A 27,600-nucleotide genomic window follows, 5' to 3' on the forward strand; every position below is an offset into this window, starting at 1 on the left:
AACAAGAAAAATGCTGGTATAAAGAAAAAGTCTGCTTGAGTTCAGTTTCAGTAATCCATCAGCATCATATCCAAGAATATTCCAAATATTTTCAGAAGTCATTCCCTAAAATATAAATAAACTATGAGAGCAAACATGAAATGGACATTACAATATGTAGGAATTGGAGCAGAAAGTAGGCTAAACACAACCCTCGAACCCTGCAGTCATTATGGTGGTTTGTTGTGGTCTGTAATGTCTCTGACTTCATATTAGGGTAGGTTTTATCATATTGTACCATATCTGAGTGAACTCTTAAGGGGCTGCACTTCATCTCAGCCAGTAATGGGCCTATGTGTTGTGACAGCAGAATGAGCTGAACATTTGACTCATTACAATGCATCTGAATGTGAACAACACAAAACATGCACAGTTTTCAATGTCTATTAATGTTTTATAAAAAATCATTCAAAATCATGTCATGTTTCTCATCTGATGATTACAGTGGGTATTAAACATGTAAATAAATTGACACAATTTCAGTAAAAGCATTTATATGCATAACAAGTTTTTATTAGCGCATACACGGATTAAAGACCTTAACAATAAAACCTTCAAATTATTTGCTCTTACAGCAACAAAATAAACACTGGGTGTTAAAAAATTAGATATAATAACTCTCAATAAAGTAAGTCACTTTTTTTTTACCTCCAAAATTAATTTTATTTCACACTTGTAAATTTGAAAAAGTAGTGAGTAACGTATCACAATTTTTAAAATTGTGATATTAAGCCCAAAAGTATATTGTGTGAAACAATAAGGTGCGAGAATATTACAGTAAGTTGTTTAACAACACGTAACAAATCATAAAATAATGCTTGGGAGAGAAACAGATTCAAATATTGTTCATTTCCACAGATAGACAAGCAGTTATATTACAGGTCATCTCATATAGGCTACTTAAGGTTAGGGTTAACCTAGCAAATATGCCAGTAGGAAAGTTAACCCCGGATTTACAAATGTACAAAGGGAAATCTTTAATCCTGACTACCCAGAATTAAAGCCTGAACAGTGGAAAAACAAGGAATAATCTAGGATTTCAAGTAATACTGCAGTCCAATATGTTGTTTTGATCTCTCCCAATGCTAAAGCTAACAACACAAACATTTACAGCAAATTAGATTAGCCCGATCAGCACCAGCGGAAGCTTCCGTATAATGTGATGATTTTGAGATGCTTTAGAGGCATGGATTTGCATATTATTTCATAAAGTATGTTGCATAACAGGTACAAGTGATCATTTAAAATCTTGGCATGCTATATTCCTACAAACACTGAATGATCTACAGTGGGCCGATGCTGCCACTTTCGTCTGCACTTGGGCGTAACATCAAAGCTGGTGACCATCAAGACATGTGCTTTACAGAGGTTAACATGACGCTCTAGCCGTTCAGTGACCATCTCCAAAGCCTCTAAGTGCTCCAGGGAGTCTACCTCAAACGTTTGCCATAAGTCAACTGCAAAATACATCACACAAATAGCATTATAATTATTGATAAGACAGGAGTTTAAGCAGAACCATAAACAACCCTACAGTTTTCTATCCTGCAGTGCTTAATATTAGGTAATATACATAAGCAAATATTTTTAACCCTTACATTCACGGGTCCATTTTCCTTGGTCCACCATCAGATGATGCTTGGCATGTTCCAGCTCCCTCTTGAGAGCATTATACTTGAGTCTCACCTCTGCTATTCTCTGCTGTCGATGCTCCAGGAATTTCAGCTTTGCACTAAAGAGGACTATACCCTGGAAACGTGGATGACAAAATGTCAGTTTCCCTCCATATAAAATGTGAGAGATCTGAGATTAGCATTTAGCCTTCCATCACACCACAGGTTTTTATACTAATGAACTATTACAGTTTTTCTATAACACATTTTATATACAGACAAAATCAAACACTGTATGCAGTTAAGTTATCTTGAGTCTAAATCAAATATTGCCTTTAAATAACCCACAAAAACCACCAAATACACAGATACACTGAATTACACACTGTGAGATTTATTTAAAACAATACGGCCATGGTCGTTTACTACAGTGAATGAGCAGCTATACATTTTAAACTCTGCAACATAAGTACTACATAAATTAAAGTGAATATTCACGTAAAAAAAGCAATTCCTGAACATACAGTTTTGGTTTTGTGATTACAATATTGTTTTGATAAAATGAATCATCATTTGAGGAACAGCATCTTTGCTACTAGGGAACATTGTATATACAACATTGTAAAAATTTTCCTGAATGTGTACAGTACATTGTTGAGTAAAAACTGTAAAAATATACATTTGTAAAACAAAACAACAAAATACTTCCCAAATATTCAACAAAGAGTTGCATATTTTTCAGTAATAGAAAAAAAACCCAGGATGTATAAAGATTGCAAAATCACATTTACTCTGAATCAGTATCTGGTCTCTAATTTGTGTCAGAGTAAAAAAAAGAAACAAGAAACAGATTTGCAGCTTGTGTGAAACGGGAATAATGTTTAAAGTTTTTACAAATTAGTCTTAAGGCTGGAATACACTATAAAATCTGAACAGATTTCGTCACTTTCACATTGTTCTGAACACAAACTCATGTTGCTAGAAGATGCATGACAAATGAAAACGTGTTCTAAAAACGGATCAAAATATTAAACATGTTTGATATCCTCTGATTGGATGGAATCGTATCCAATCCAATGCCCATCACACACTACACGATTTTCGGTGAAATTAGTCAACTCTGACTTTCGCCAACTAATTGGCTCTGACTTTCGCCAACTAATGCTGACTCCTCTAGACTGCAAATCAGGGAAAAAACCTGGGCAAAAGTCATGTAGGGTATTCCAGCCTCCACTTTTAGAAAACGGTGTTGCAAGTCAGGATACCTGGCTAAAGAACAGATTCTCATGTCTAAGCAATTGAGTCAAGCGCTACCAATTTAACGGACCATACAACAATAGCAGTGTGTGAATGAAATACAAAGCAGACAGACAGACAGACAATTTTTTCATTGACACATTTTGAACCTCACCTTGTTCCCTGCCCCACCTCTCTTCTGTACGCCATCTACATTATCAATCTCATAGACTTTAATTTCATAAGATTCAGAAACACCCCGATCCACCCGGTGCATTTTGGGCCCACTGAAGGATCTCTTCAGCGACTGGAGGTTGTCTTGAGATGGGCGTCTTATACTGGATCCTGTGGACAAAGACAATACAGTGAAAACCATGTTGTTTTTTATGCTAGAATACACTGAATTAGAAAATTCCTTACCTATGTTGGTTCTTTTCTTGGTACTTCTCGCCCCTTTAGCAGCACCGAGTGAGCAGCTCTGATCGCTGATGGAGTTGTGCGTTGAACTGCTGCTAATTGTAGCCTCACTGTCTCTTAGCATGCTTTCATAGCCACTACTGACCATACTGCTTCTGTTATAGAGTAAAGCCGTTTTACACATGGCAGGAGGCAGCTCTCCACTGAGAACACTGGTGGTGTCGCTGGCATGGCCGCTGCAGTGGTATGGTGACCGCGGAGCTGTGATCCGACTGTACGGGGATGGCAACGTGTGAACGAAAGGTTTCATCGTCCCCAGTTCCTCACTTTCATCTAAATCAGACCCACCTTGACTAAAAGCGGAAAGAGAGTCTCTACTGCTTCTTAAAAGTTCAACTCTTCCTTTCCGGACTGCACCGGGCGACTTCAAACCACCGTTGTCCTGACTTCGGGATAGGGAGTGTGTTGACCAGAAGCTTTGGGTGACAGGTGCTCCGTTAGGAGAAAAACTTGAGCTTCTGTTGATCGAGTGTCTAGTGGGTTTGGGGGACAAGTTTGGCATCTTCTGGATCTTTGAACTGGGCATGAATTTATTGACAGCTGTTGTCTTAGAGTGACCATTTTTGGATGGCCGGGATGCATCGTTGGCATCATGCATGGGGAAGAACTGCGGAACCCTCCCAAGACTCTGACTAGCTCGACACCTTACAAAGTCCTCAAAGTCTTCTTTAAAACCAAGTGGGCTGGGTTGAGCTGGAAAATATTGTTCATCTAAAAGGCCTTTAGGAGCCATATCGATGAAAGCAGTCTCCTCAAGGTACTTGCTTTTAAGTCTTGGTGAGCTAGAATTACCTTTCAAGCTTCCTGTTGAGTTCCCGATATTACTCTCGTCCCAAGTTTGGCTCCTGCCGGATAATGCTTTCAGTTTTGCATTAAATAACTTGCTGCTCTCTTCAAAATGAGATTTCGTGTTGGTCTTAGTTTCAGTAGCCTGGTTTAGCATTGCACTTCTGGCTATTGCAGACTCTTCTTTTGTTTCTTTCCTTTTCAGGGTGGGACTGTTTGTGTATGTTGATGGCACATTGTCTTTGTTCCATTCCACAAGTCCGTCTTTCTTGGCTTGTTGTTTCTTCTCAAGAGTTTCTTTTGGATTACATGGGTTCTTGTGTTCTGTGTTCATTTGTGGGACATTCTTGATGTCTTTCTTTTTGTTTTGGCACAGCCAGCTCTGCTCGGGTGTAATTTCACAAGCATTTTGTCTGGACTTCAAGACTTCACAGTGAGGGTCAAGTTTAGCATTGGCTCCTCTAGGTATCTCCTTCACATCTTCTGTCAGCGGCACGTCAGACCAACTATCATGCTGCGGCAGGTCTTTTGAATCAATGAAGCCGCTTACCTTGTCAATATGTGGATTGATTTTTGTGTGTCGTACAGCTGCATCAGATGAGGTCATGGAGACTTCATTCTCTGAAGTTTTTGCATTAGAGGTGCTATAAAAACTTGTTGTTTGTTCTTCACCTATGCTGCCGATAATCCTTACAGACTGACTTCCTGGCGTTAAAGCCTGGAGAGAGTGAGACTCATGAATACTTAATATTTTTGCCTTTCCTTGCTCAGTGGCCCCATTTATTGTTACCTCCTCAACCACGGTATAAACAAGCTCATCATGTCCATTAAGATCGAGCGGCTGCTGAACGGTCACGGTAATGGTGGCCCTCATCTCTCGCTGGTTCTTTGCTGTACAATGTGAAACATCTCCATTCAAAGAGGCAAAAACAGCCGGTGGGGAGCTCAAACTGGAAGATAGGGATGATGAAAAAGAAGAGGACGAGGTAGATCTCGGAGAACTCTTGCCGACAGGAGAAATTCGTGTCTCAGGTTGCATTGTGAAATCTGATAATCTTATCTTTCCTTGGTCTTCTAATTTCAGAGATAGTGAAGTGGGCATCATGTCCATTTTTTTATTATAAAGCTTATATTTGCTTGGAGATTGACCAGACAGCATAGGATCACTTGGTTTGACTACATCTAGCTGTGGTGGACATGTATGAATAATCTGTGAATTGGAAGTACTTGGAATTTCCTCACTGTTGTGAATGATGGCAAATGTTTTTGATAAGTTTCCTTGTCTGGTACTATCATATTCCCTTTTGCTTGATGCTTGGATGTCCAATGAATTAGACTTCTTTTCAGTTTGGCTTAAGTGAGGTGCTTTATTCATAGTGTTCGTTTCCGGATCTTTGCATAGATCCAATTCTGTTCCGTCTATGTTTCCCAGTCGATTCTGGAGTTCTGCAAATGTGTTGCACTTCAGACACTCAAACTCTGATTTATCTTGCAATATTGTTGGTGTTGACTCTTCTCTAGTCTTTTCTTTTGATATCTGCTTCATGCGATTGGCAATTGGTGGAGAGATTTCACAAAACTTCATCAACGAGAGCTTCTTGGACTCTAATTTGCTCTTGAGTAAGGATGGAATAATAGGCAACACCTCTCTGCTTCTATTTGTAACCTCTTTATCTAGGAGGCCAGAAGGATCAACAGAGATAATGGTATCACAGGACTTGTCACTCCCAGGGTAAAATGCTGGATCACTAGAGAAACCAGGAGAGGAGAGATCTTGATCCAGAGTTCCTGTAGATTGGAATCTCAGCTTGGTAGAATTATAAACTTTCCTCTCATTGCCTAAGCTTCTTCCCCCGGGCGAGCTTGAGGAAGACTTCTTAAAAAAAAAAAAAAAAAAAAAGTAAAAATGTACAACTCTGCCTAAATTCACATCACTTGAAAACTGGAGAACACTTCCATAATAATAAATATATTTAATAGTTAGATTATTAAATTACAGTTAAAATAAAATATAAAAGCATACCCTTGTCTTCTTTTTCTGCCTTCGCATTCGAGACACAGTCTGCATTGTACAGAGGCTTTCTGTAATGTCTTCAGACGAGGTGGATATATGGGCAATAATTGTTGTGGAGCAGTTGACATTGCTCAGAGAGTCTTGCAGGAGCATGGCTAATTTACTTTCCCTGTTTTGAACAAATTATCACTGATAATTAAATTTAGCTACTTAAATACATTTTACTTAATTAAATCACTCTGCTTTATGTTCATATACTATTAGTAAATTCCTACTTTTATAATTGAGATATACACAAACGTACCAATTAGGGACATGTTTATGTCTGTTGAGATTGGCTGTGATAAAGTTTCCAAGCTCAGCGAGGCAGACTCCACAGTTGCTTTCACCCCTTTCCCCCACACAGCTCCCTAAATCGATCAGGCTCAGCTTGCTTTGATCCACATTCACTGAGGAAAATATATATTTTATTAATACAAGAAATGAAACAAATAATATTAAAGAAGCAACAAATGTTATGAAAAAGATCATATCATGAATGCAAGACCATCTATTTTATTATGCTGAAAATAGAAAAAAGTATACAATTTCACTCTCCTGGGTCAGTATCGCATGAGAAATGTTATCCAATAGGCCTTTGTTTATCAAGATCTGTACTGAGAATCTGCACATGAACATACATATTATTGAACAACATATTAGAGACACGAAAAAGCAACTGAACTCACTCCCAGACTTGGTGCTGCTCCCTATGTGCTGTTGGCGAACATGCAGGGTGAAGAACATGTGACAACAGTGTAGCGGTTTCCCTCCACTGTCCAACGTCCCACTGCGAGATGCAATAGCTGCATCTAATAGGAAAGCTGCTCTTTCTGGAGTTGGAGCATTTAGCACACTGTGGTTGCAGAGCTAGAATCAAGATAACACAATCCAATAAGGAGACTCTCAAGTAAATGGGAATGTCTCAATTAACATATCAATGAGTATGTATTAAATTTGTATTGATTGCTCATGAATATTGATAATATGCCATGCAAAGGGTTATAAACTTCATGCAAAATGTTTTTAAAGGAATATCACGGGTACAAGTTTAGCTCAATCAACAGCATTTGTAGCATAATGCTGATTACCACAAAAATGATTTGCACTCGTGCCCTTCTTTTCTTCATAAAAAGCACAAATCTGGGTTACGTTGAGGCACTTACATTGGAAGTGAATGGGGCCAATCCACAAACATCAAAATACTCACATTTTTAATAGTATAACCACAAGAAGCAAACAATATGTGTAATACTTTGTATTACATCCAATTTAAGACTGTAAGAATTATGCTTAAAAAAGAACAAAAAGTGGCCCCCTTCACTTCCATTATAAGTGCCTACCTTTTTTTTACTTATTTTTTAAAGTAATAATCAACAATATGCCATAAATGCTGTCGATTGCACTTAACAACACTTAACCCTGAATATTCCTTCAAATGCTACATATGAGCACTCGCTTGAGGCTTTTCCATCATCCAACTAACATTATAGGCAATTTTTCTATGCAATTGTGCCCTCAGGTTGTCAGGCACTATATTTTGCAAAGCTGCTTTGGAACAATATGCATTGTGAAAAGTGCTGCACAAATAAATAGAAGATAAAATGAAATGAATTGCCTGTATTCCACAGACGGGGTCCTCTTTGAGGAAAGCATCTGGCTTATATGTCTCCTTGCAGTTGCTTGTGTCAACATCTGAGAGTAAATCCCTAATGGCATTGTTTTCCCCACAGACCTCTACAGCTGACACAGAAACTGAGATGTTTGCCCATGTCTTGTCTTTCTTCCTGTTAATGAGCTTGAAAAGCCAAGAGATAGCACATGGAATGACTCCAAGGCTTTGAGTACAACCATCATGGCCAATCATGGTGTAAGACATTCCTGTAAAAAGATAAAAAGAAAGTGAGAATGCCATTTTTCATAACAGACCATCATTAGACAGAAAAGCCCCCCATAAGGGTTTTGCTAAATAAATCATCATTCGGAATGACAAAAAGCCACAGCTTGCAATATGGTTAAATACATGGTGAATGACTTTACAAACTGGGGTGTAAAATGCGTTGTGGCAATGTCATGACCAATTAAATGTAAAGCACTTTACTGGCAGTCAAGCATGGGCCGGTTTAAAAGATTTATGATGTCTGGCTGGGAGCCAAGGGCCAACATGGAGGCCGGGTAATTCAATCTAGCTAATAGAGAATGATGTCATTCTCCAAATGCCATGTAGAGATTGTTGTCATGATTTTGGGTGGATAACAATTAATAACCTTAAAGGTAAATGACCGTGATGACCCACTGTGTAGCCTCTATGTCATCTCTTGAAGGAACAATATTTAAAGCACATTCATTGAGAGGCCCCACAAGTCACAAGACATGACAAAAACATGTGAATCTGAACCTTTCTGCATCAACACCATAGGATACGGAGCTATATTCTGCCCCAGAGTAAAAAAATGAAAAGGTAATTGTGAAATAAGACAGTCATACTGCAGCATATAGTCGCAGAGTGCATTATGAAGATACAAATATGAGAAACAAGGCCACGATCGTGAGATTTAATGTCACATTGTGAGATGTATAAATTTGCACTCTGAAGATTTTTTTGTTGTTGTGAGAAATAGTCACATCATACAGAACGTTGATCACAAAACTTAGCACTTAAATATTATTCAACTATTATTGGGAGATAAAGTGACAACTGATGGGTATATGCATTTTATGTAAGCAGTCTGTTATACAGTAATTACAAGTTATCAGAATTTCTTTCTGGCCATTTAAATAACAACGACAGCACCAAATTGCATATTTTTGCTCAGTTTGAGCAGTCTTGTCACATCATACTATTTGGTTCATAAAGGCCTGATGTATCAAATATGTTACAAAACATAAAACACATTTGCAATTTTTTATTTGTTAGATTTTCTTATATATACACTTACATATATTTTGTCATAAGGTTCACTAAAAGGTTCCATTTAAAAAAAAAAATCTTATTTTTCTGACCATTTCCATACACCAGGCTTTAGAGGATAAAAAAGATTTTAATATAACTCACTTACCCACACTGGTTTGACCAAAGCTTAGGATGCAACCATCAGCCCCTGCAACCACACACTGAAGCACCTCACACAAGCTGTTCTCACAAACTTCAGCCTGAAAAATAATAAACTTTTTTTTCATTTTCTTTTTTACGACAACACTGTTTAATCATTTGACAGTTGACCTGTACATTTCAAGGACCTTTCCCAGGGATTTGGCATTATTTAGCCAAAGTGCATTTAATACAGAGAGAAATCAGCTCAATTGATTGCACTGGAGAAGAATATCCAGATATTGAATATCTGCACTCAAGTGACCAAATCTGAAAGTGTTGCAGATGTTTGGATATTATGACTCAGATGGGCTCCAGACATTAGACAGATCAGTTTTCATATCATGAGACAGAAATAACAAAGCAGTGGCCCTGACCTGGGTTGAATCGTGGCCAAAGGCAGCATCAAAGGTGAAGGTCTTTGAGGAGACTGTAGTGCCAGCAGTCTGTCTCTGAGGGGTGAGGGTGGGTACATTCAGCAATGTGATCTGTTTCTTGTGCAGGTCCAGTTTGAAAGAGTAGGACTGGGAAGGGTCTGACTCAGGAACCGAACAGACTCGCAGCATCACTTTGACCTAAAATTGGGGGAAAAACACAAAAATTAGATATTACATATAAATCTAGAATATTTTCAAATCTACATTTAAAAAGTGCTCAATCCCATAAGGCAAAAATACATATTGTCAAATATATTTTTTTTTAAATATAAAAAATGGCCAAAATATATTTGGCTAATATAGTTTTTTTTACATTAATAAATGATTTTTAATAAGTTTAAGTTACATATTTTGACCATCAATATACATTATTATATGTCCAAAATATATTTTTTAAATCAATTTTGCACATTACCCAAAATGTATTTTAAGATTGAAAATGTATACTTGCTCCTTAAAGTACTTTTTGTAATATATTTAGCATTTGAATGTTTACATAATAATTAGTGATGTCAAATCGATTAAACACGATAATTAAATATGGTGTGTGTGTGTGTGTCTGTGAACACACACACACACACACACATATGTATAATATATATTAATATAATAATTTATATACACACACATGTAAACAAAAACTTTTATGTTAGATGCGATTAATCGAATTGACAGCACTAATAATATATATATATATATATATATATATATATATATATATATATATATATATATACTGTATATATACTGTATATATATATATATATATATGTACACATTATTACTTGTGAAGTCCTAAACCAGAGAATAAGACAGCTAAAACCAACGTGGTCAACATTTAAAATCATCAGTGCCATACTTTTACTGAGACAAAAATGTTCTTTTTCCTGAAACTATAACTATAAAAGTAATATTTAAGACTTAAAATATTCCAATTTTTAAAGCATGATGTCATTGAACACACAACTAAACCGAGTTTAGGTTAATGCTTTGTCTGATATCTAATGCATTTGTCTAGTGATATTATCTTCTCTGTTCTGAGTCTGTCAAATCATATTTACACGAAATGAATTATTTAAGAACCCATTATCTCTGCTACAGTTGCTGGATGTGCAAAGCTGAGTGCGATCTTGCTACCAGGTGCTACCCTGAGAGCGATAATTTGAAACTCAAGATGAGTCCCATCAGTGTGAACTGTGGAGAGTGAAGTCAGGATGAGTTTACAATTAAACTAAATTGATTTCCCTTCCTCAAGGAGGTGGTGTGATGGAATGGGAAGGCCATTAACATCACTTTCAAAGGTCTTCTCTAAAATGTGAGGCATTAGAGATCAGCCACATCCCAAGGTCAAACTGAAGGACATCTAAACCATCTGAGTGTGGTATGTAAGTAAGGAAAATTTTTCCTCATTCAGAAAGTAGACAAAGACACATGTGTTTAGGAAAATGATGTACACTCAAGTGAGATGAAGACTCCAGTCATAACAGTAAGCTGTTTCATTTACATGGAGCTCATGGGGGCTGCCTTATTAACATCACATGACCAGCCAAATATTACTTGTTTCATCTTGGTAACACTGTTATTGTACACCTTTGCTCACAGAATAAATAAATAATGGGTGTATGGGAACAGGGCATTTTTACCATGGAAGCTGTATTCCGCCACTAAGGAAATAAAACAAAGTTACACTTTTTCAAAAGGGTTGTGGTCAGTAAGATTTTTATACTTTATACTATTTAATACTTTTATTCAGCAAGTATGCATTACATTGGTCAAAAGTGACAGTAAATATGTTTATAATGTTACAAAAGCTTTTCTTTTGCACTTTTTATTCAAATATTAATAAGCACAACTGTTTTCAACATGAAGAAATGTTTCTTGAGAGCCAAATCACCCATTTTTAGCATTTTAGAAGAGACTTATAAGAGACTTCATTCAAAAAGCATTAAAAAATCTTTCCACAGTAGTGTAAATTTGACTCTGTATCTCACAACTGTAACTGTCCGGTAACACTTTAGTTAAGGGTCCAATTCTCACTATTAACCAGTTGCTTATTAGCATTCATATTACTTGGATATTGGCTGTTTATTAGAACTTAAAAACAACATTAATGCCTTATTCTGCATGACCATATTCTACATCCCCTAATCCTACCCAATACTTAAACTAAAACTACTTTACTAACTATTAATAAGCAGTAATTAGGAGTATAGAGGCAAAAGTCATAGTTAATAGTTAATTAATAGTTAGAATTGGACCCTAATCTAAAGTGTGACCAATTGTTTTTCTCAAAATTTTGGACTTTATATCTCATAATGTGACAAAATATCTCACAATGAACTTTCCATCTCACAAAATGTACAAACGTTTAAACTTAAACTAATTTTTACTCTCATGTAGAACACAGGCTTTCATATTTATACAATCAGTAAAAATCATAAAATAAAATGACTGCACCTCTGTATAATATTGCTATTATATTATTGTCTTTAATTTATTAGCAAATGAACAGTTAGGATAATCTAACAATGCAATATTATGTAATAATAGAAGCACCCATAAGTTTTGGTGTTTTTTAGTAGCAAAATTAAACATTTTAGTAAACATTTTAGCCATACCTTCCCCATCCCAGGTGTTTCCTTGCTTTTACTAGCAGCTTGAAAAATGTTGGCTGGTACTGGAGGAGGAGACTTCTGCATGAGGCTACTGAAGTTTGTCAGCTGTTGGGAAGCACCACTTTCTGAAAACCGCCTCCCTCTTCTAACCATTACATTCAGCTTTTGTGCAGCCCTGTGGATGTTCAAAGATTTGACAGCGTTTAGCTTAGATGCATGTAAATTATCAAAGCATTTCTTTCTTTTCTACAAATCACACCTTTACCAAATCACAGTTTATTTGATTTTTTTCTGGTCTGTTACCTGACAAAGAAAGACAAGGCAGCAGAGGTTCCTGAAGGGAGCAGAGACGACATACTGGAAGAACGGGCAGGCTGTGAGGCGCCGTAGTTGCATAGTGCTGTAGAGGTCACATTCTCCTTCTCAAACACCTTTCCTGAATGTAAAGGACTCTGGGAGGACTGAGAAAGAATCATCTTCACTGATATTGTCAAGCTCAGTAACTACAATAGGTTTTCATGCTTGAATGTCCAAAAAACATTATATATTTTTCACATATTTTACATAGTTGCAGCACCTCCCTTCCCAGTCTGTCAGTAACGCTCAGTTTAGTTTCTGTCTCTGTGAAGCCCCTCCTTCCGAACAGCGCAGTGTGCTCTGATTGGTTGGCTGGACCAGTGTGTTGTGATTGGTCAACTGCTTCCAGCGTGTTTCAGAAATGTCACGCCCCTTACCATAACAGCGAGTTTTAACACAGAACTAACGCAACTCAACCAGGCCTAGTCCCCTTTATTTGCGTAAACCTTGGGTTTTACCTTGGGAAATATTGCGACGTGTACGTTCCCGGAAGAAAACAATCGCAGTGTTTCAGGGACTTATTCATAAATAACTCCCTTTGGAGTGCTTTGTAACTTTTCAGACCTTTTTCATGCTCAAACAGCAACATTACACACTAAAGAAAGTTTAAAATGTAAAAAAGGTCCTCTTTAATACAATAAACTGGACAGACAGTAATTCAGTTAATTCTGTTCTAAATAAATACTAAAATAAATAAATACTGTTCTAACTAAAAGTCTTTCTGACACTGATTTAAAAATGATGGCTGTGTGAACACTACACCATGAACATGAGTGTGTTTAATGCACTGCAGTCAGACAATATTATTAGGTATTGCCACTACAAGCTGAGTCATTTGTGCAGATGAAGTCATGAACCTTCTTATATGTGTATCAGCATACAGGCGATGAATGAGGCTGCAGGCGCTGACAGGACGAGTCATACTTCAGTCCAAAATCTAACCTAATATTCAGACTGAACTGTGCCTATGCTTGAGAAAACCATTGCTTGCCTGCAGTCATCCACATATCCAGAGTCACTCCCTGCCTTTATGTCTCATCAATGCTTTTATCCAGCCATGCGAAATAGGAGCCCCCTCTTTGCTCCCCTCCATTGGCAGAATGTAACGCCAATTAGCACTGGGAGCAACCCTCGGGCAGAGACGGCAATATTGCCTTAACTGTTATTCTTTCCTCTGTCTCTTCTTTCTTTCTCTCACTTCTCTGTCCTCCAGAGAGAATCTTAGATTTAATTATGTGCGCATCTTATTTCCGCAGTTACGCTTTCCATTAAACCATGCCTGTCAGTGTTGTGTGTTTGCTATTTCAAATAAAATACTACAAAAAGCATCTTGTCTGCTTTTACTTCAAGCAATAATCTTTTTTTTTATTTTTAATTCCACTTCAAGGACAGAGAATTTACCTTGGATGTTTGTGTAATGAAATGGAGCTGGGCTAATGGACTAGGTCTGCCGTCAAGCTCTCGGTCAGCGTCGCATAAAGATCTGGTACTGAGTGCTTATGGAGCTGTCTGAGATGTTCACTCTCTGCCGCACTTTCATAATGCATTCTCGTTTCATCTGTATTTACGAGCGCTGTGTATGAATATTTCACTGGTCATTAAATATTACAGCGATATTGATATACAGCTTCTTTTTTTCCTGACGGGCTTCTCTGTGGTATGGCTAAAATGTGGGTTAAACCATTAACCAGAAAAGTTCTGTATCTTCTGCATCTGGACATAATCAAGGCTGATTAGAGGGTTGTATAAGATGGCACACATGACGTGTTTTCCTGGTAAGTCCTGGTGGGCAGACATAGCTATGTATATTTAATTGATATCTTACATTATGCACGCAGATGGTGTACTGGATATAAAATATGAACAGCAGAGAAAGGAATTTGGAAAAGGAATACATACATATGCTCACCAAGGCTGCATTTTTTGGATCAAAAATACAGTAAAAATAATGAGATATTATTTTATTTGAATATATTTATTTAAATATGTGACACAAAGCTGAATTTTCAGCAGCCTTTACTCCAGTTGTGTCTGATGCTTCAGAAATCATTCTGATATGCTGATTTGATGCTCAAGAAATTGGTAATATTATCAATTTTGAAGTGGTTGTGCTTCTTATTATTCTTATTTTTGTAGAAACCATGATATATTATTTTCAGGATTATTTTAATAGAAATGTCAAAAGCACAGCATTTATTTGACATGTAATTTGTAAAAGTCTTTACTATTAGTTTTGATCAATTTAATGTCATGGCTATACAATTGTTTATTTCTATCAAAAAAACAAAAAAAAACACTTTTGATGTGTAGTCTATGTTTAGTATTATGAAAGTGTTCACCAAAAGTTATTTCATACTGTCATATTTTACTCACTATCACAATGTTTCAAACTATGGTTTTCTTTCTTCTATGGAACACAAAAACTGTTTTTGTATGTACAATGAAACTCATTTGGGTCCAAAACAACACTGGACCCAACTAACCTCCAATGTATGGACAAAAAACACTGAAACATTTTTCAAAATATCTTCTTTTGTATCCCAAACAAGAAAGAATGTCATACAGGTTAAGAATGACGTAGGCTGATTAAACGATGACAGGATTAACATTTTTGGGCGTATCAGCCCTTTAAAGACTTAAAGTGTTTGTTTAAACAATAGCAAAAATATGATCAAATACATAAAAAAAATGTTTGGCCTACCTTTTGAGCTATTGAATTGATTCCTTTACATGAAGACAGGGGCCACAGGGACTCCAAATGTTGACGTCCTTTAATCCAGCAATCCGGCCCTGCGTTGCCGGGCCTCTGATGGGGGTCTGAGACAACAGATCGGTGGCTTGAGGTTCTGGGGAGCGTTTGTGAGCCTGATTCAAGGCTTGTGGATGAGATGTTGGCAGTGGTAGGTGGAGCCCATATGGCCCGGTCCTGGGTGAGGATCGTGCGGATAGCCTCCTGCTTCAACTGGCTAAAGTGAGTGGAGCAGACGCCACAGCGTCCGTCCACGTTGCCCCAGGCTTCTACAGTACTAGCAGGTGGTTTCATGCTCTCATAAAGATGAATGAAGACTTTAGGATCCTGAGGCACAGAAAGAAAAATGTTGTTGTTAACTTAACAGATCAAAAACAAGTAAATATAACAGATTATTAGTGAAAATTGCTTATACAGTACTAATCAAAGTTTACTTTTACTGTTTTATCCATAATGAAATTTTACAAATATATTATTTCAATATTGTAACATTATTTTCAAACCAAAAACCCTTTTGGTGACATGATAAATAATCACATCCATCTGTCTTATAGGGATGGTTCACCCAAAAACGAAAATTGTGTCATTATTTACTCACCCTCGTGTTGTCCCAAAGTTCCTTTGTTCTGTTGAACACAAAAGAAGATATTTTGAAGAATGTTGGTAATGAAACAGTTGACGGGCCCCATTGACTTCCATAGGGAAAAAAATACTATAGAAGTCAATGGCTACCGTCAACTGTCTGGTTACCAACATTCCTCAAAATATTTTCTTTTGTGTTCAACAGAAGAAAGAAACTCATGCAGGTTTGTAACAACATGAGGGTGAGTAAATTATGCCACAATTTTCATTTTTGGGTGAACGATCCCTTTAAAAATCCCATCCCTCCTTTATCCTAAATTCATTAATTGCTCAAACCATCTTAAATTTCATGAAAAAAGAGGTCAGAGATTTTGAGTTTACTAAAAAAAAGACAAGAAATGATCCACTAACCTATTTCTCCCCACCACCAAATAAAAAGACACATGCCAGCCGCAAATGCATCTCTATCTCAGCTGATCACATTATAGTGTCATTTACTTTATTGTTCTCCTCTGTAGGAACTGAGTTTTCATATTCCATCCATTATGCCCCATATTCCAGTGCAATCAGGGCTAGACGAGTGTCACATGAATCTCAGACCAACTGCAAAAGCTAATCGATTTAAACTCGTTTCAAAGGAGGGGGGGGGGGGCATTCGACTCATATGTAATTGAAATATGAGACATACTCTGGCTGATGGGGCGGACATACATGCAGCAGTCCACTGGAGATACCACCCAACACAAGGGCATTTGGTCCTCAACTCTAAATGCAAAGAATTCATGGTAGCCTATTCCTTTTTTAAATGCATGCAACTTGATGATATAAGAAATATACTTACTTTGGTAGAAAGGTTTCCGTCAATTACTTGTTTAAACGCTTCCCCTTTGAATATGTTGAAATAAGAAATGCACTTTTTACACAAATGTCCCGTGTCGAATAACGTCTCTCTTGTCGTCCCAGTGGACTTGATGGAGTTGTATTCAGGAGGGTAGCCGTTTAACGATTCTTTGGGCCATTTTGACCGTAAGAGAGTGTGAGTGAGGGGTGTCGGGAGTGAGCCCGCGCACCCTGTCCAAGGTGCTGCATGGGAATCATATCCTGAAGAGCCAGCGCCTTCGGGCGAGGGACGCTCCTTCTGCGCTGCATGGCATCTCAACACGGGACTCATTTTAACGTTGGTCATCTGTGAAATAGATGCAAGCCGTGCTATATTAATTTTTATGGATAGTCAAATTCTAAATTTTAATATTTAAACAATTAAATATGAATCATATTTAGGTATGATGGAATATAACTGACCTAACAAATTATGCATAATACTTATATTCAATCACGAGGCATGCAGAAGTATAGCCTAGTCACCTACTTACCATAAACCGCTGACTGCCTGTTGTTTCACAATATCCTGTTTGATTCTTCATATTCGCTCAATAAAGCTCCTATCCTTCACAACAAGTTTCCATTCGTTTCGAATAAAAAACTATTGTGTTTCACGAAAAATCGGACTTTACTTGGTTAAAAAAAGCGTGATGTTCTAGAGGCACATGCAGTGATTTCGCGCACCGCGCCTTTATGTTGTTGGACAACTTGGTGATCCGGTGAGTAGCAATGAATATTTGATTTCTATTTACGCATATAGCCTACAAAAAGTCCTTTAATTACACCACCTCCTGCGAGCTGTTATTTAAGTTACCGTTGTTTTTAATATTCTACTCGTTGTTAACTTTCCTAAGGAAAACTGTGCATGCAAGGCATATGATGAAAAATAGATTTTTATATTCGTCCTTGGGTTGTTGTTGGATTAGGTCTTCATCTTTTTTTGTTCTCCGTTTACAGTACCACCCACTTGTCATTGCTCTAAGGAATAGATCACGCTGTTGTGGTTACCGTATGTTAAGATTGATCATGAGATAGCGCCACCCATCGACCAAAATGTAGATCTGCAAACGGCAGTGCTGCCCACATGCGGATTGATTCAAGCCACTGCAAACTTCGGAAATGAGTGTCTATTTAGTGTATTTGCATCATAGACTGTAAAAAAATGGGTTAGATGAAAATGCATCGTCACACAGCACAGCACAAGACTTTCGAAAGACTGTGTTGAATTATACAGAATTGAAATTGATCAAGCATTGAATAATTTGTAAAATATTACAGAATTATGTATGAATTTATTTTGGGAAAATATTTTTTTCAGTTTTGTTAAAGGTGTTTAAATAGTTTTTCAACAATTAAAGGTATAGTTCACCCAAACATTTAAATTCTGTCATTAATTACTCACCCTCATGTCATTCAAATCCCGTAAGACACAAATGAAGATCTTTTTTATTAAATCTGAGAGATTTCTCTCCCCACATGGATTAGAAAATGGTAATTGCATATGTCTATGGAGGGATCTCATCAAAAAGATCTTTGTTTGTGTACAGAAGATGAAAGAAAGTCTTATGGGTTTGGAATGTAATTTTGGGGGGAACAATTCCTTTGAATTGTTGAAATCATAGGCACCCCCAACATGGGGCAAAAGATGGGGAGAAGGGTCTATTGATTTTCAACCATTAAAAAAAAGATTTTAATATAAGCCTATAGGCTATTACAGTGCCAGTAAACCATAGAGAAATAATAATCATCATCAAATCAACTTAATTCAAAGGGGAAGTTTTAATAACTCATTGGCAAATATTTGTTCTTGTTTTAAGCATAAACTTCCTTCATTTTGTTCAATTTTAATTTTACATTTGCATCTAAAGTGAATGTGTCCTGATTTAAAGATGTTTAGATAGACTATTTGAATTGAAAAACAAGATATAATTTTTTTTTTGCAATGCATGCAACATTTAACGCCATGATTATTTTTTTAATTTAAGACTTTCTGCTCTGATTTCTGACCTTTTCAAGGCTTTAATTTGTGTAAGGGCGAAATAAAACCCGCAGAAACCCTGCTGAGCCAAAATGGATAGTCTTTATGGTCGTAACGTAAGCATCTCTGAGGATCATTACGATTGAACACGCCCATGTTCTCTGTGTGCAGTTGCATTGGGAGGGGTCTAGCACCAGGCGCCATTGAATTGTTTTGCCGGTGGAGCGGGTGGACACAGACGCAGAATCACCGACACACCGCGGCTGTGCGCAATTCAGAGAAGCAAAGCGGCCGTCGGCTCTCCCTGGATTGCAATAGTCTAACAATCGAGTCTTTTAGTTTTCATAGACCATCTACACTAAACCGACAAGATGAGTGAAATCAACGTAAAAAAGCTTAAGGTGAACGAGTTGAAGGACGAGCTCAAGAAGCGTCAGCTCTCCGACAAGGGGTTGAAGGCCGAGCTTATGGAGCGGCTGCAGGCCGCGCTCGATGCAGAGGCCCAGACCGAAGAGGAAGACGCCGTCGCGCCAGAAGCACCAGGAGAAAAGGAGGCCGGTGGAAACGGTGTTGCAGTCAAACAAGAATGCACGGGCGAAGAAGAGCCAGAGGGCGAGAGCATGGAGGCCGAAGAGCAAAATGGAGACGAGGGTGATGCCGCTGTTGTGGGTGATGGTCAGGACGACGAAATGGGTGAAGAGGAGGAGGATGGGGACGCCGGCGTGGAAATGGACAAAGCCTTTGAAGAAGATGAGGAGGAGGACGACGACGACGATATCATTGACAAAATCGACGATGAAGACGGTGAGCCTCAATCTCATCCATTAGAGGGTGAGCTTTTTGTGTTAAAATGGCTTTCTAGACGCCGGGAGTATCGTGTTCACGTGCGCTTTGAAGCCGGTGAGATCATCATTTAGCATATGTGGCTAACGGCTAACCGGTGGCTATTGTGTAGATGGCTAATGAGCTAATCCTGTCGGTTTCACTTTACTAGCTTGTTTTTCCAAGTGGTCTAACTCGGTTGAGTTTAAGATTTTGATGGTTTCTTTGTTTTTAGCCTTGTCAGCAAAGCTATATAAATCACCCGCGCGAGCCTTTTGTTGTTAGGGGTAACTTATGTTGGTTATTGTTGATATTTCGTTATGATAAAAGGTATATTTATATTATAGTCTACATCTAACGGATTTTTATGCTTTATTGTACTGTTTTGGTCGGTTTTGGTAGTTTCAGAAAACTCGAATTGTCTCGCGGGAGGATCGCCTCGTTGCATGCTCATGGCGGGTCGCCCTCGCGCGGATACATACGTTTCTCTGCACAAAACCTTACAGTAGACAATGCAGAAGTGCGGGGGTTACAGTGAAATAATATATTCTCGGCGGGTGATACGGTTAGGTATATTATACAATGGCGGAAAAGTACTTTTAGCCTCGAAAGAAAGGTGCATTGTGTAGTTTCGGTTCAGATTGCTAGAAGGCGCCATTTACTTCCGCACAAGGTCAGTTCAGGATAATGTGTTGATGTTCCCCAGTTATTTGTCATCAAAGATGTGAACATTGACTGGTTAGCCAGCTACAATAGGCTAAATATATTTAAAAATAATATTTGTTTGTCAATGCATTACATATTGTAGAGAAAAGCACTCAACACACTCACATTTTTGTCTGATCTGCTTTATGCAATCAGATCAGTGCTTGCAATTTGAATACTGAATGCCATAATGACATAACCAAGCAAAGTATTCTGTCTGATCAGAGGTGGTCGGTTCATTATGTAACTCTGAAGTCCGAGCACTCCAGTCGTGTGGGCCACCCTTAAAACCCAGGGTCCAACACGTCCGGGCATTTCATTACTGTTTGTTTTATTTTCAAAGGGGATGCGGACAAAGACATCAGTGCTGATCAGAAGAATAAGAAGGGTGTTAAGAGACGCCGAGAGGAACATGGAAGGGGCTACTTTGAATTTATTGAAGAAAGCAAATACAGCCGGTAAGGATGGAAGTAATGGCCTTCATTATCCCCGAAGTGCCACTTTTAATATATATATTGGCTTTAAGTGCCAATGCCTTACCTAGAAAAATGCAACCCTCATCTACCTCTTAAAGTAAAACTTTGTTGGGGGTCATTCCTGGCTAATACAAAACACCTTACCTGCAGAAAGCTCATGAAACAATTGGAAAAAACAATGTTATTGTCACACACACTTGCACTGTTGTCAGGCTGACTGTTTGCGCGTGTGGCGATTCAGACAGTGACCAAAGCAATGACGATAGCACAAGATGCGGCTTCTTTCATGGCGGGGTGGGGGGTGATGGGGCAGTGGCGTAGAGTTTGTATCGCACAGTGCATCATTACGTAATGGGGCGGTAAAGTAATGGAAATGAAGCAAATTGTTGTTTCAATCTTCAGACGTTCCTTCGTCGTTTGTATTTTGTTTTTTTTTTCTTCTTTTTTTCTTTGTATAATCTAAATCTGAAAGGTTAAATGTAATATTTTTCTGTTTTTTTGTGTGTATGTGTATTTAGATAAAGTGTAAAGTATTGTAATAACTCTTCCTTTTAAAGTTTTTCATTTGTGGTCATCAGGTAAGTACAACCAACCATTTGCAAACTCTTGCAACTCTTCACATTGCATTAAGAAAAGGAAATATATTTATTTCTGTAATGCATGTTCTTTCTCTAAGTGTGTGGTGCTCAATTCCAGACATAATGCATTCATTAGGAATCTTCTGTCTAAGGTTTGATTTTCTAAGTGAACCAATGTTTGGATAGCAAATTTTCCCAATCTGCTTTTCTTTCAGCATATGGAACAAAAAGGAAAATGTAAATATTTTAATTTATCTGAATTACAATGGGTCTCAAGCCTAAAAAATCTACAAAGGTGTTCGATACTTTGCGAGTCATCCTGTAGAAGCTGTTTTTTCTAACACGGAAATTCTAGCATTATCTGACCCAGTTACCAATGGCAGCCATTGGTTTATTGAAGGGATGATCTAGACAGGGCCGTCACTTGAATTTATGGGGCCTGGGAGAACATAATGGTGGCAACTCCCATATACTCAGAAATGTAAAGACTTGTTTAATGACCCTGAGATGACATCTGCGGCATACTCTTGGTTACCATGGAAAGCAATTTCAACTCCTTTAGTTTGTAAAAACTAGTGCAGTAGAAGTCTATGGGGCAAATATACTATTTGCTGTCTACATGCTTGTTTTCTTTTAGCAATCTAAAACAAATACAGATGGTTTCATTTCTATTTTAGAATGTTGGATTTTGTCATGGCAGCAAATTTCCTCTTCCAGATGTCCCTTATAAAACTATTATTCTAAGGTTACTATATATATACAGATATAGATGTATATAAAATGTTAATTTTAACCCTTTTTGTTGAAGTCTTTTGTATTGTCTGTATAGTCAAAGATAGGCCAAAACAGATTTATGGACTTTAGTTTGTTTTGACCTTTCCAGAAAGATTTGCATAGATATTATATACATAACCTTAGACCTTTTCAGACCATGACTTAATAAAACGAAAATGTCAACAACCTCTTCACATTGCAAGATATTTCCACTTTCTATTTCACCAACAAGTTTTCTTTCAGGCTTCGTCATGGGGTAAACTGGTAAGCAATGATGGCAAATTTTGCATTCATAAATGTGAATTTACAAAACAGTAAGAATGTTATGAGCAGTCAATGTAAGGTAATGCAAATCTACTGTTGGTGCTGCAGTGGCTATGAGGAAGGACCTCACCTGGACATTGGAAGCATGCCAGTCCATCACAGTCCAATTGTTGTGCTTCACTCGTGGAATTAATGGCTTATTGCCTCTATTTCAGGGCTAAGTCTCCCCTGCCACCTCTGGAGGAAGAGGATGAAGAGTTTGATGACACACTGGTCTGCCTGGATCCCTGTGAGTGCTTTAATAAATGAGTCCAGTATCTCAAGCATACTTTATTCAATTATAAAAAGTTCTCTTAGAAAATATCAACACAAACCATTTTAGAGTTTCACCTTGTATAGGTTTTTTAATTGTTCTTGTATAGTTTAACTTGTTGCTCGCCATGAAATTAGCCAAGGAGGCTGGCATGGTGTTAAACCATTAACCAACCAACCTTTATATGTTAAGAAGCTCACTTACCAGGATTGTAGAAATGTTATAAACTGTAAAGTTGCTGTTCTTGGACTAACAAACTCTTTTCAATTTTCGATGACTCCGTAGACAATTGCGACCTCCATTTCAAAGTCTCCCGAGACCGATACAGCGCCTCGTCCCTCACCATGGAGAGTTTTGCTTACCTTTGGGCAGGTGGCCGTGCCTCCTATGGAGTAAACAAGGGCAAAGCCTGCTTCGAAATGAAGGTGAGTACTGTGGCATTTTTATGTAACGGGATGAGGAAGTGATGAATTTTGGATCAGTGCGTTATTCATTATTTGTCTCCTGCATTTGCAGATCACTGAGAAAATCCCAGTCAAGCATTTAAACAGTAAAAACATGGACTTTCATGATGTCCATATTGGCTGGTCCCTGGCTAATGGAAGTCTTTTGCTGGGTAAGTGCAGTTAGTTGCTCTTAACATGGTCCCAATGTGGCCACAATGTATGATTGTGCAGCTCTATTTAATATTTTTTAACACATATGACTGTTATATTACTGTTCTAGGTGAGGAGGAGCATTCCTACTCCTATTCGGGCAAAGGGAAGAAGACTTCAAACTGTGTGACGGAAGATTACGGGGAGAGTTTTGATGAGAATGATGTCATCGGCTGCTTCATTGTAAGGCCTGGAGTTCACATCGCTCTCACAACAGTTGTTTTTCCCCTTTACTTCAGATTTATTTTTATGTACTTTGTTCTAATTTGTTCTTTATCTCACCTAGAATTTTGAAGCTGATGAAGTGGAGATTTCATTTTCCAAAAATGGCAAGGACCTTGATGTAGCTTTCAAGGTCAATAAGGAGACCTTGGCCGGACAAACTCTGTTCCCCCATGTTCTTTGCCACAACTGCGCTGTTGAGTTCAATTTCGGTCAGAACGAGACGCCATTCTTCCCTCAGGTGGAGGGCTTCACCTTCCTGCAGCAAATTCCTGTGGATGTGCGTATCAGAGGACCTAAGGGACCTGAGACCAAGAAAGATTGCGAGGTACTCACCTCAACTCAGTTTGTTTTTGCTTTTTTAAAAACTTTTTATTCATCAACTGAAGAAATGTATCACGGTTCATATTAGAATGTTTTCTGAAATGTTTTATCTTTTCCAGAACAGGAATAAATTGGATTTTAAATTGTAATATATTTGATTAATATTATTACTAATAAATAATGTTTTTATTTGTATTATATTTTATTATCTTGCTCTAATATATATTAAAATAGAAAGAAAAATATTTTAAATGGTACTATATAACTTTTTGGTCAAATAAATTCAGCCTTGATGGAGCATAAGAGACCTCTTTTAAAACATTTTGAACTCAAGTGTAAAAAAACAACAACCTATGAACATTCACAACACATGAAACAACATGACAGTGGTTAATATTTGTTGTGCATGCATTAATCATATGATTATCACTGTTGTTTTCAAGGTGATTGTCATGGTCGGCCTTCCTGGATCTGGAAAAACTGCTTGGGTAAAGAAACATGTTGAAGAGAACCCTGGGAAGTTCAACATCCTCAGCACCAACACTATTTTGGAGAAGATGATGGTGAGTGTGTATTTTTACATTTTTATCCTGTCTTGCTTAATTTCTGTCTTATTTTCTCATCTAATCTCATTTTTTGTACTTGCAGATTGACAGCATGAAGAGGCAAAACAAAGACACCACAAAGCTCTCAGCCATCTCTCAGCGTGCTCCTTTGTTCCTGGGCAAGTTTATTGAAATTGCTGCCCGCAAAAAGAGAAACTATATTTTGGATCAGACTAATGTCTCTGCACCGGCCCAGAGAAGGAAGATGTGTCTGTTTGCTGGCTTCCAACGCAAAGCTGTAGTGGTCTTCCCTACAGATGAGGCCCTTAAGGAGAGAGCGCAGAAGAAAGCGGAAACTGACGGCAAAGATGTACCCGAGCACGCCGTTCTAAAAATGAAAGGTAAGATGTGATGTCTTATTTCCCCATTGCAAAACCAACCTGGTACGTAAAGTAGGATTACAAAATGTTTTTTTTTTTTTTTTTTACCTCTTTACAGGTATCTACACATTGCCAGAAGTAGGAGACTGCTTCTCAGAGGTCACCTATGTGGAACTGCAGAAGGAGGAGTCCGTCAAGCTCTTGGAGCAGTACAAGGAAGAGAGTAAGAGTGCTTTGCCACCAGAGAAGAAAGTCAACCAGGGTACCTTGACCCCCAGAAAGGGAGGTGGACGAGGCAGAGGATCTAAGAACCAGTTCAGTAGGGGTGGTGGTCCAGGACCACGTGGAGGCAGAGGTGGATTCCAGCCCCGTGGAAACTTTAGAGGATGTAAGGGGCTTTTTGTGGACTAATACAGAACTTTTGTATGAGGTGCTCTTCAGTGAGCTGCCATTGAATCAGTTAAAATGAGGTCTATTTATAATTAAAATATTTTTTCCTTTCAGTACCAGTACCACCTCGTGTTGGCGGTTTTAATCGTCACCCACGTGGCTACATGCCACCCCCGCCACCACCACCTGTCTTCCGAGGTGGGTTCCATAGTCGAGGCAGCTTCAGCAGAGGTGGAGGCGGTGGGATGCCCAGCCGGGGAATGGCTCCCAGGGGTGGGCACATGAGGGGCGGGCACATGAGGGGCAACATGGGCAGCAGAGGTGGAGCAATGAGCCGTGGAGGGCCTGCAAACAGAGGTAACATGCACCGCGGCGGTGGACCCAACCACAGAGGACACTTTCAGCAGGTTAGTTCCCATATTTTGCAACCAAATACACTATTATTCAAAAAATATGGAGTATGATTGTTTTTTGAAAGAAATGTCTTTCAACAATATTCTGACCAAGGCTGCATTTATTTGATTGAAAATAGTCGAAACAGTAATGTTTTGAAATATTATTACAGTTTATAATAATAATTTTCTATTTTAATATATTTAATTGATTCAATATATTTGTTCATGTGATGGCAAAGCTGAGTTTGTCATATGATCCCTTAGAAAACATTCTAATATGCTAATTTAGTTCTTAAACATCATCAACGCTGAAAACAATAATAAAGTTTATATATATATATATATATATATATAATTTAAAAAAATGTGTGTACAGAAGTATTTTGCAAAAAATCCAGTTTTAACTCCTTGATTAATTTAATGTATGCATGCTGAATAAAATTAATTTCTTGAAAAAATTTACTGGCCCCAACCTCTTGAATTGTACATCCTTATAAACTTCAATTTGATCTGACTTTGACACAGAGAGTAATTTTGAATTTTCACATTCTTAGAAGTTCCGCGGCAGAGGAGGCCACCAGCAGAATCGCGGGGGTTTTGGTAACAAAAACGGGTCTTTTGCCCAAAACTTTAACCAGAGTTGGCAACAAGGGGTGAGTAAAGTTATGCATATTATTGAGAAAGCTAACATTTGATTGGGTCACAAATGAATACATACTCTTTCAATTAGAAATCCAACAACAGATTGGCTACAGTTCCCAAAATATTTTACAACAAAATCAAATTGTAGTCCATTTGACTGATTAAACTTTCTTTGACCCCTTAGTTCTGGAACCAGAAGCCATGGAATCAACAGTACCACCCAGGATATTACTAAGTGCACATTTGTATTAAAGACTCATGGCCTCGGTTGCACTGAGATGCACAGCCACAGAATATCCATCCACTTTTATGGTCCTCGTTTATTGTAATTTTTTAAAGGAAGTCCATTTTTAAATGAGAAGCAAGTGGCAAACAAACATTCCGCCTCAGAAGTAAACAGTCTACGTTCTACATAGGTGTGTGATGTCTTCACTCTCAGATTTTTGTAAAATGCATTTCCTCCCCCCTTTTTTGTATCACAGCTTTGATATTGTTATATCAGGAATCACTGCATATGTCTTGCTTTGAATTTCAGGGTTGTGAATTTTATTCTGTAAAATGTCATTTTTACTCATTGTAAATTATTTTATTATTTTAAGTTCTTTTGCGCAAGTTGTAGTGTTAAAAAATCCCTGTGAACCTTAATATTTTCAAAACTTTTGTCAATAATCATTCATATTTACTCTACTTTACATGTTCAGTGGAGGAGTGAAAATATTGTTCTCTATTTACTGTTTGCATTTTCAAGTTTTTCTTTATTAGACCAGACTGTAACAGTTACTTCATAGGTTTGCAATAAAAGATGTGCTTGCTTTTCTACGACTTTTTATGGCTTTTGACTGATATCTTGAACAATCCATTTAAAAAAGCCTTTGAATGTCAATCAGATTTGTCTCTTAATTCAGCACCGTAAGACCTTTCGGCGTCTTCCCGTCTCATACGGTGGAGATATTTGTAAATCAATTTAGTTAATGTGACTTTTTAAATGCATTGCATAGTTTCAAAACTAAATGTATGCATTTGTATCATGTAAAAAACCAAGAGAAGCCATGATGAAACATGTATATTCATTGAACTTATTTACACAAATCAACATTTTTTTCAACAATAACTTCAAATATATATTGTACGTTAAGCTTACTAATACTTCTGAGTAACGTTTTGTGGCAACACACTTTAAAATGGTTCTGCAAAAGCTTATGTGAGTAACCACTAGATG

At 37.7% G+C, this 27,600-nt stretch overlaps 2 protein-coding genes across 3 annotated transcripts; one reads left to right on the forward strand and one right to left on the reverse strand.

Annotated features, from left to right (window-relative positions):
- Positions 1–526: 526 nt before the first annotated feature.
- Positions 527–17,550, reverse strand: kif26bb (kinesin family member 26Bb). 2 transcript variants are annotated; one of them, XM_084091080.1, is made up of 15 exons: positions 17,409–17,550; positions 16,877–17,221; positions 15,406–15,780; positions 12,651–12,808; positions 12,351–12,522; positions 9,673–9,870; positions 9,264–9,357; positions 7,823–8,085; positions 6,894–7,074; positions 6,470–6,614; positions 6,175–6,334; positions 3,309–6,024; positions 3,064–3,233; positions 1,638–1,788; positions 527–1,496 (listed from the first exon to the last, which is right to left on the reverse strand). In XM_084091080.1, exons 1-15 carry the CDS (start codon positions 17,457–17,459, stop codon positions 1,297–1,299), a joined length of 5,379 nt encoding a protein of 1,792 aa, XP_083947206.1. In that variant the 5' UTR covers positions 17,460–17,550; the 3' UTR covers positions 527–1,296. The 2 variants fall into 2 exon arrangements, with proteins under 2 accessions (XP_083947206.1, XP_083947205.1); XM_084091079.1 differs by having other exon boundaries at positions 3,309–6,027.
- On the forward strand, positions 17,499–27,203 carry hnrnpub (heterogeneous nuclear ribonucleoprotein Ub). Its single transcript, XM_084091081.1, has 14 exons — positions 17,499–17,636; positions 19,067–19,699; positions 20,766–20,880; positions 22,730–22,803; positions 23,113–23,252; positions 23,344–23,443; positions 23,554–23,666; positions 23,770–24,033; positions 24,473–24,592; positions 24,678–24,975; positions 25,073–25,342; positions 25,459–25,751; positions 26,294–26,392; positions 26,566–27,203. Exons 2-14 carry the CDS (start codon positions 19,267–19,269, stop codon positions 26,614–26,616), a joined length of 2,370 nt encoding a protein of 789 aa, XP_083947207.1. The 5' UTR covers positions 17,499–17,636; positions 19,067–19,266; the 3' UTR covers positions 26,617–27,203.
- Positions 27,204–27,600: the final 397 nt, after the last annotated feature.

The sequence above is a fragment of the Abramis brama genome (genome assembly GCF_963993115.1).
Source record: "Abramis brama genome assembly, chromosome: 18".
NCBI classification, from domain to species: Eukaryota; Metazoa; Chordata; class Actinopteri; order Cypriniformes; family Leuciscidae; genus Abramis; species Abramis brama.

Coding starts and splice junctions, on each gene's coding strand:
- kif26bb (XM_084091079.1), bottom strand. CDS start 17,459: ATGAAGAATCAAACAGGATATTGTGAAACAACAGGCAGTCAGCGGTTT. Junction 15,781..16,876: donor ACGGAAACCTTTCTACCAAA/GTAAGTATATTT, acceptor TCTGTGCCTCAG/GATCCTAAAGTCTTCATTCA. Junction 12,523..12,650: donor GCCTTGTCTTTCTTTGTCAG/GTAACAGACCAG, acceptor GAACATCCACAG/GGCTGCACAAAAGCTGAATG.
- hnrnpub (XM_084091081.1), top strand. CDS start 19,267: ATGAGTGAAATCAACGTAAAAAAGCTTAAGGTGAACGAGTTGAAGGAC. Junction 23,253..23,343: donor AAGCCTGCTTCGAAATGAAG/GTGAGTACTGTG, acceptor CTGCATTTGCAG/ATCACTGAGAAAATCCCAGT. Junction 25,752..26,293: donor ACAGAGGACACTTTCAGCAG/GTTAGTTCCCAT, acceptor TCACATTCTTAG/AAGTTCCGCGGCAGAGGAGG.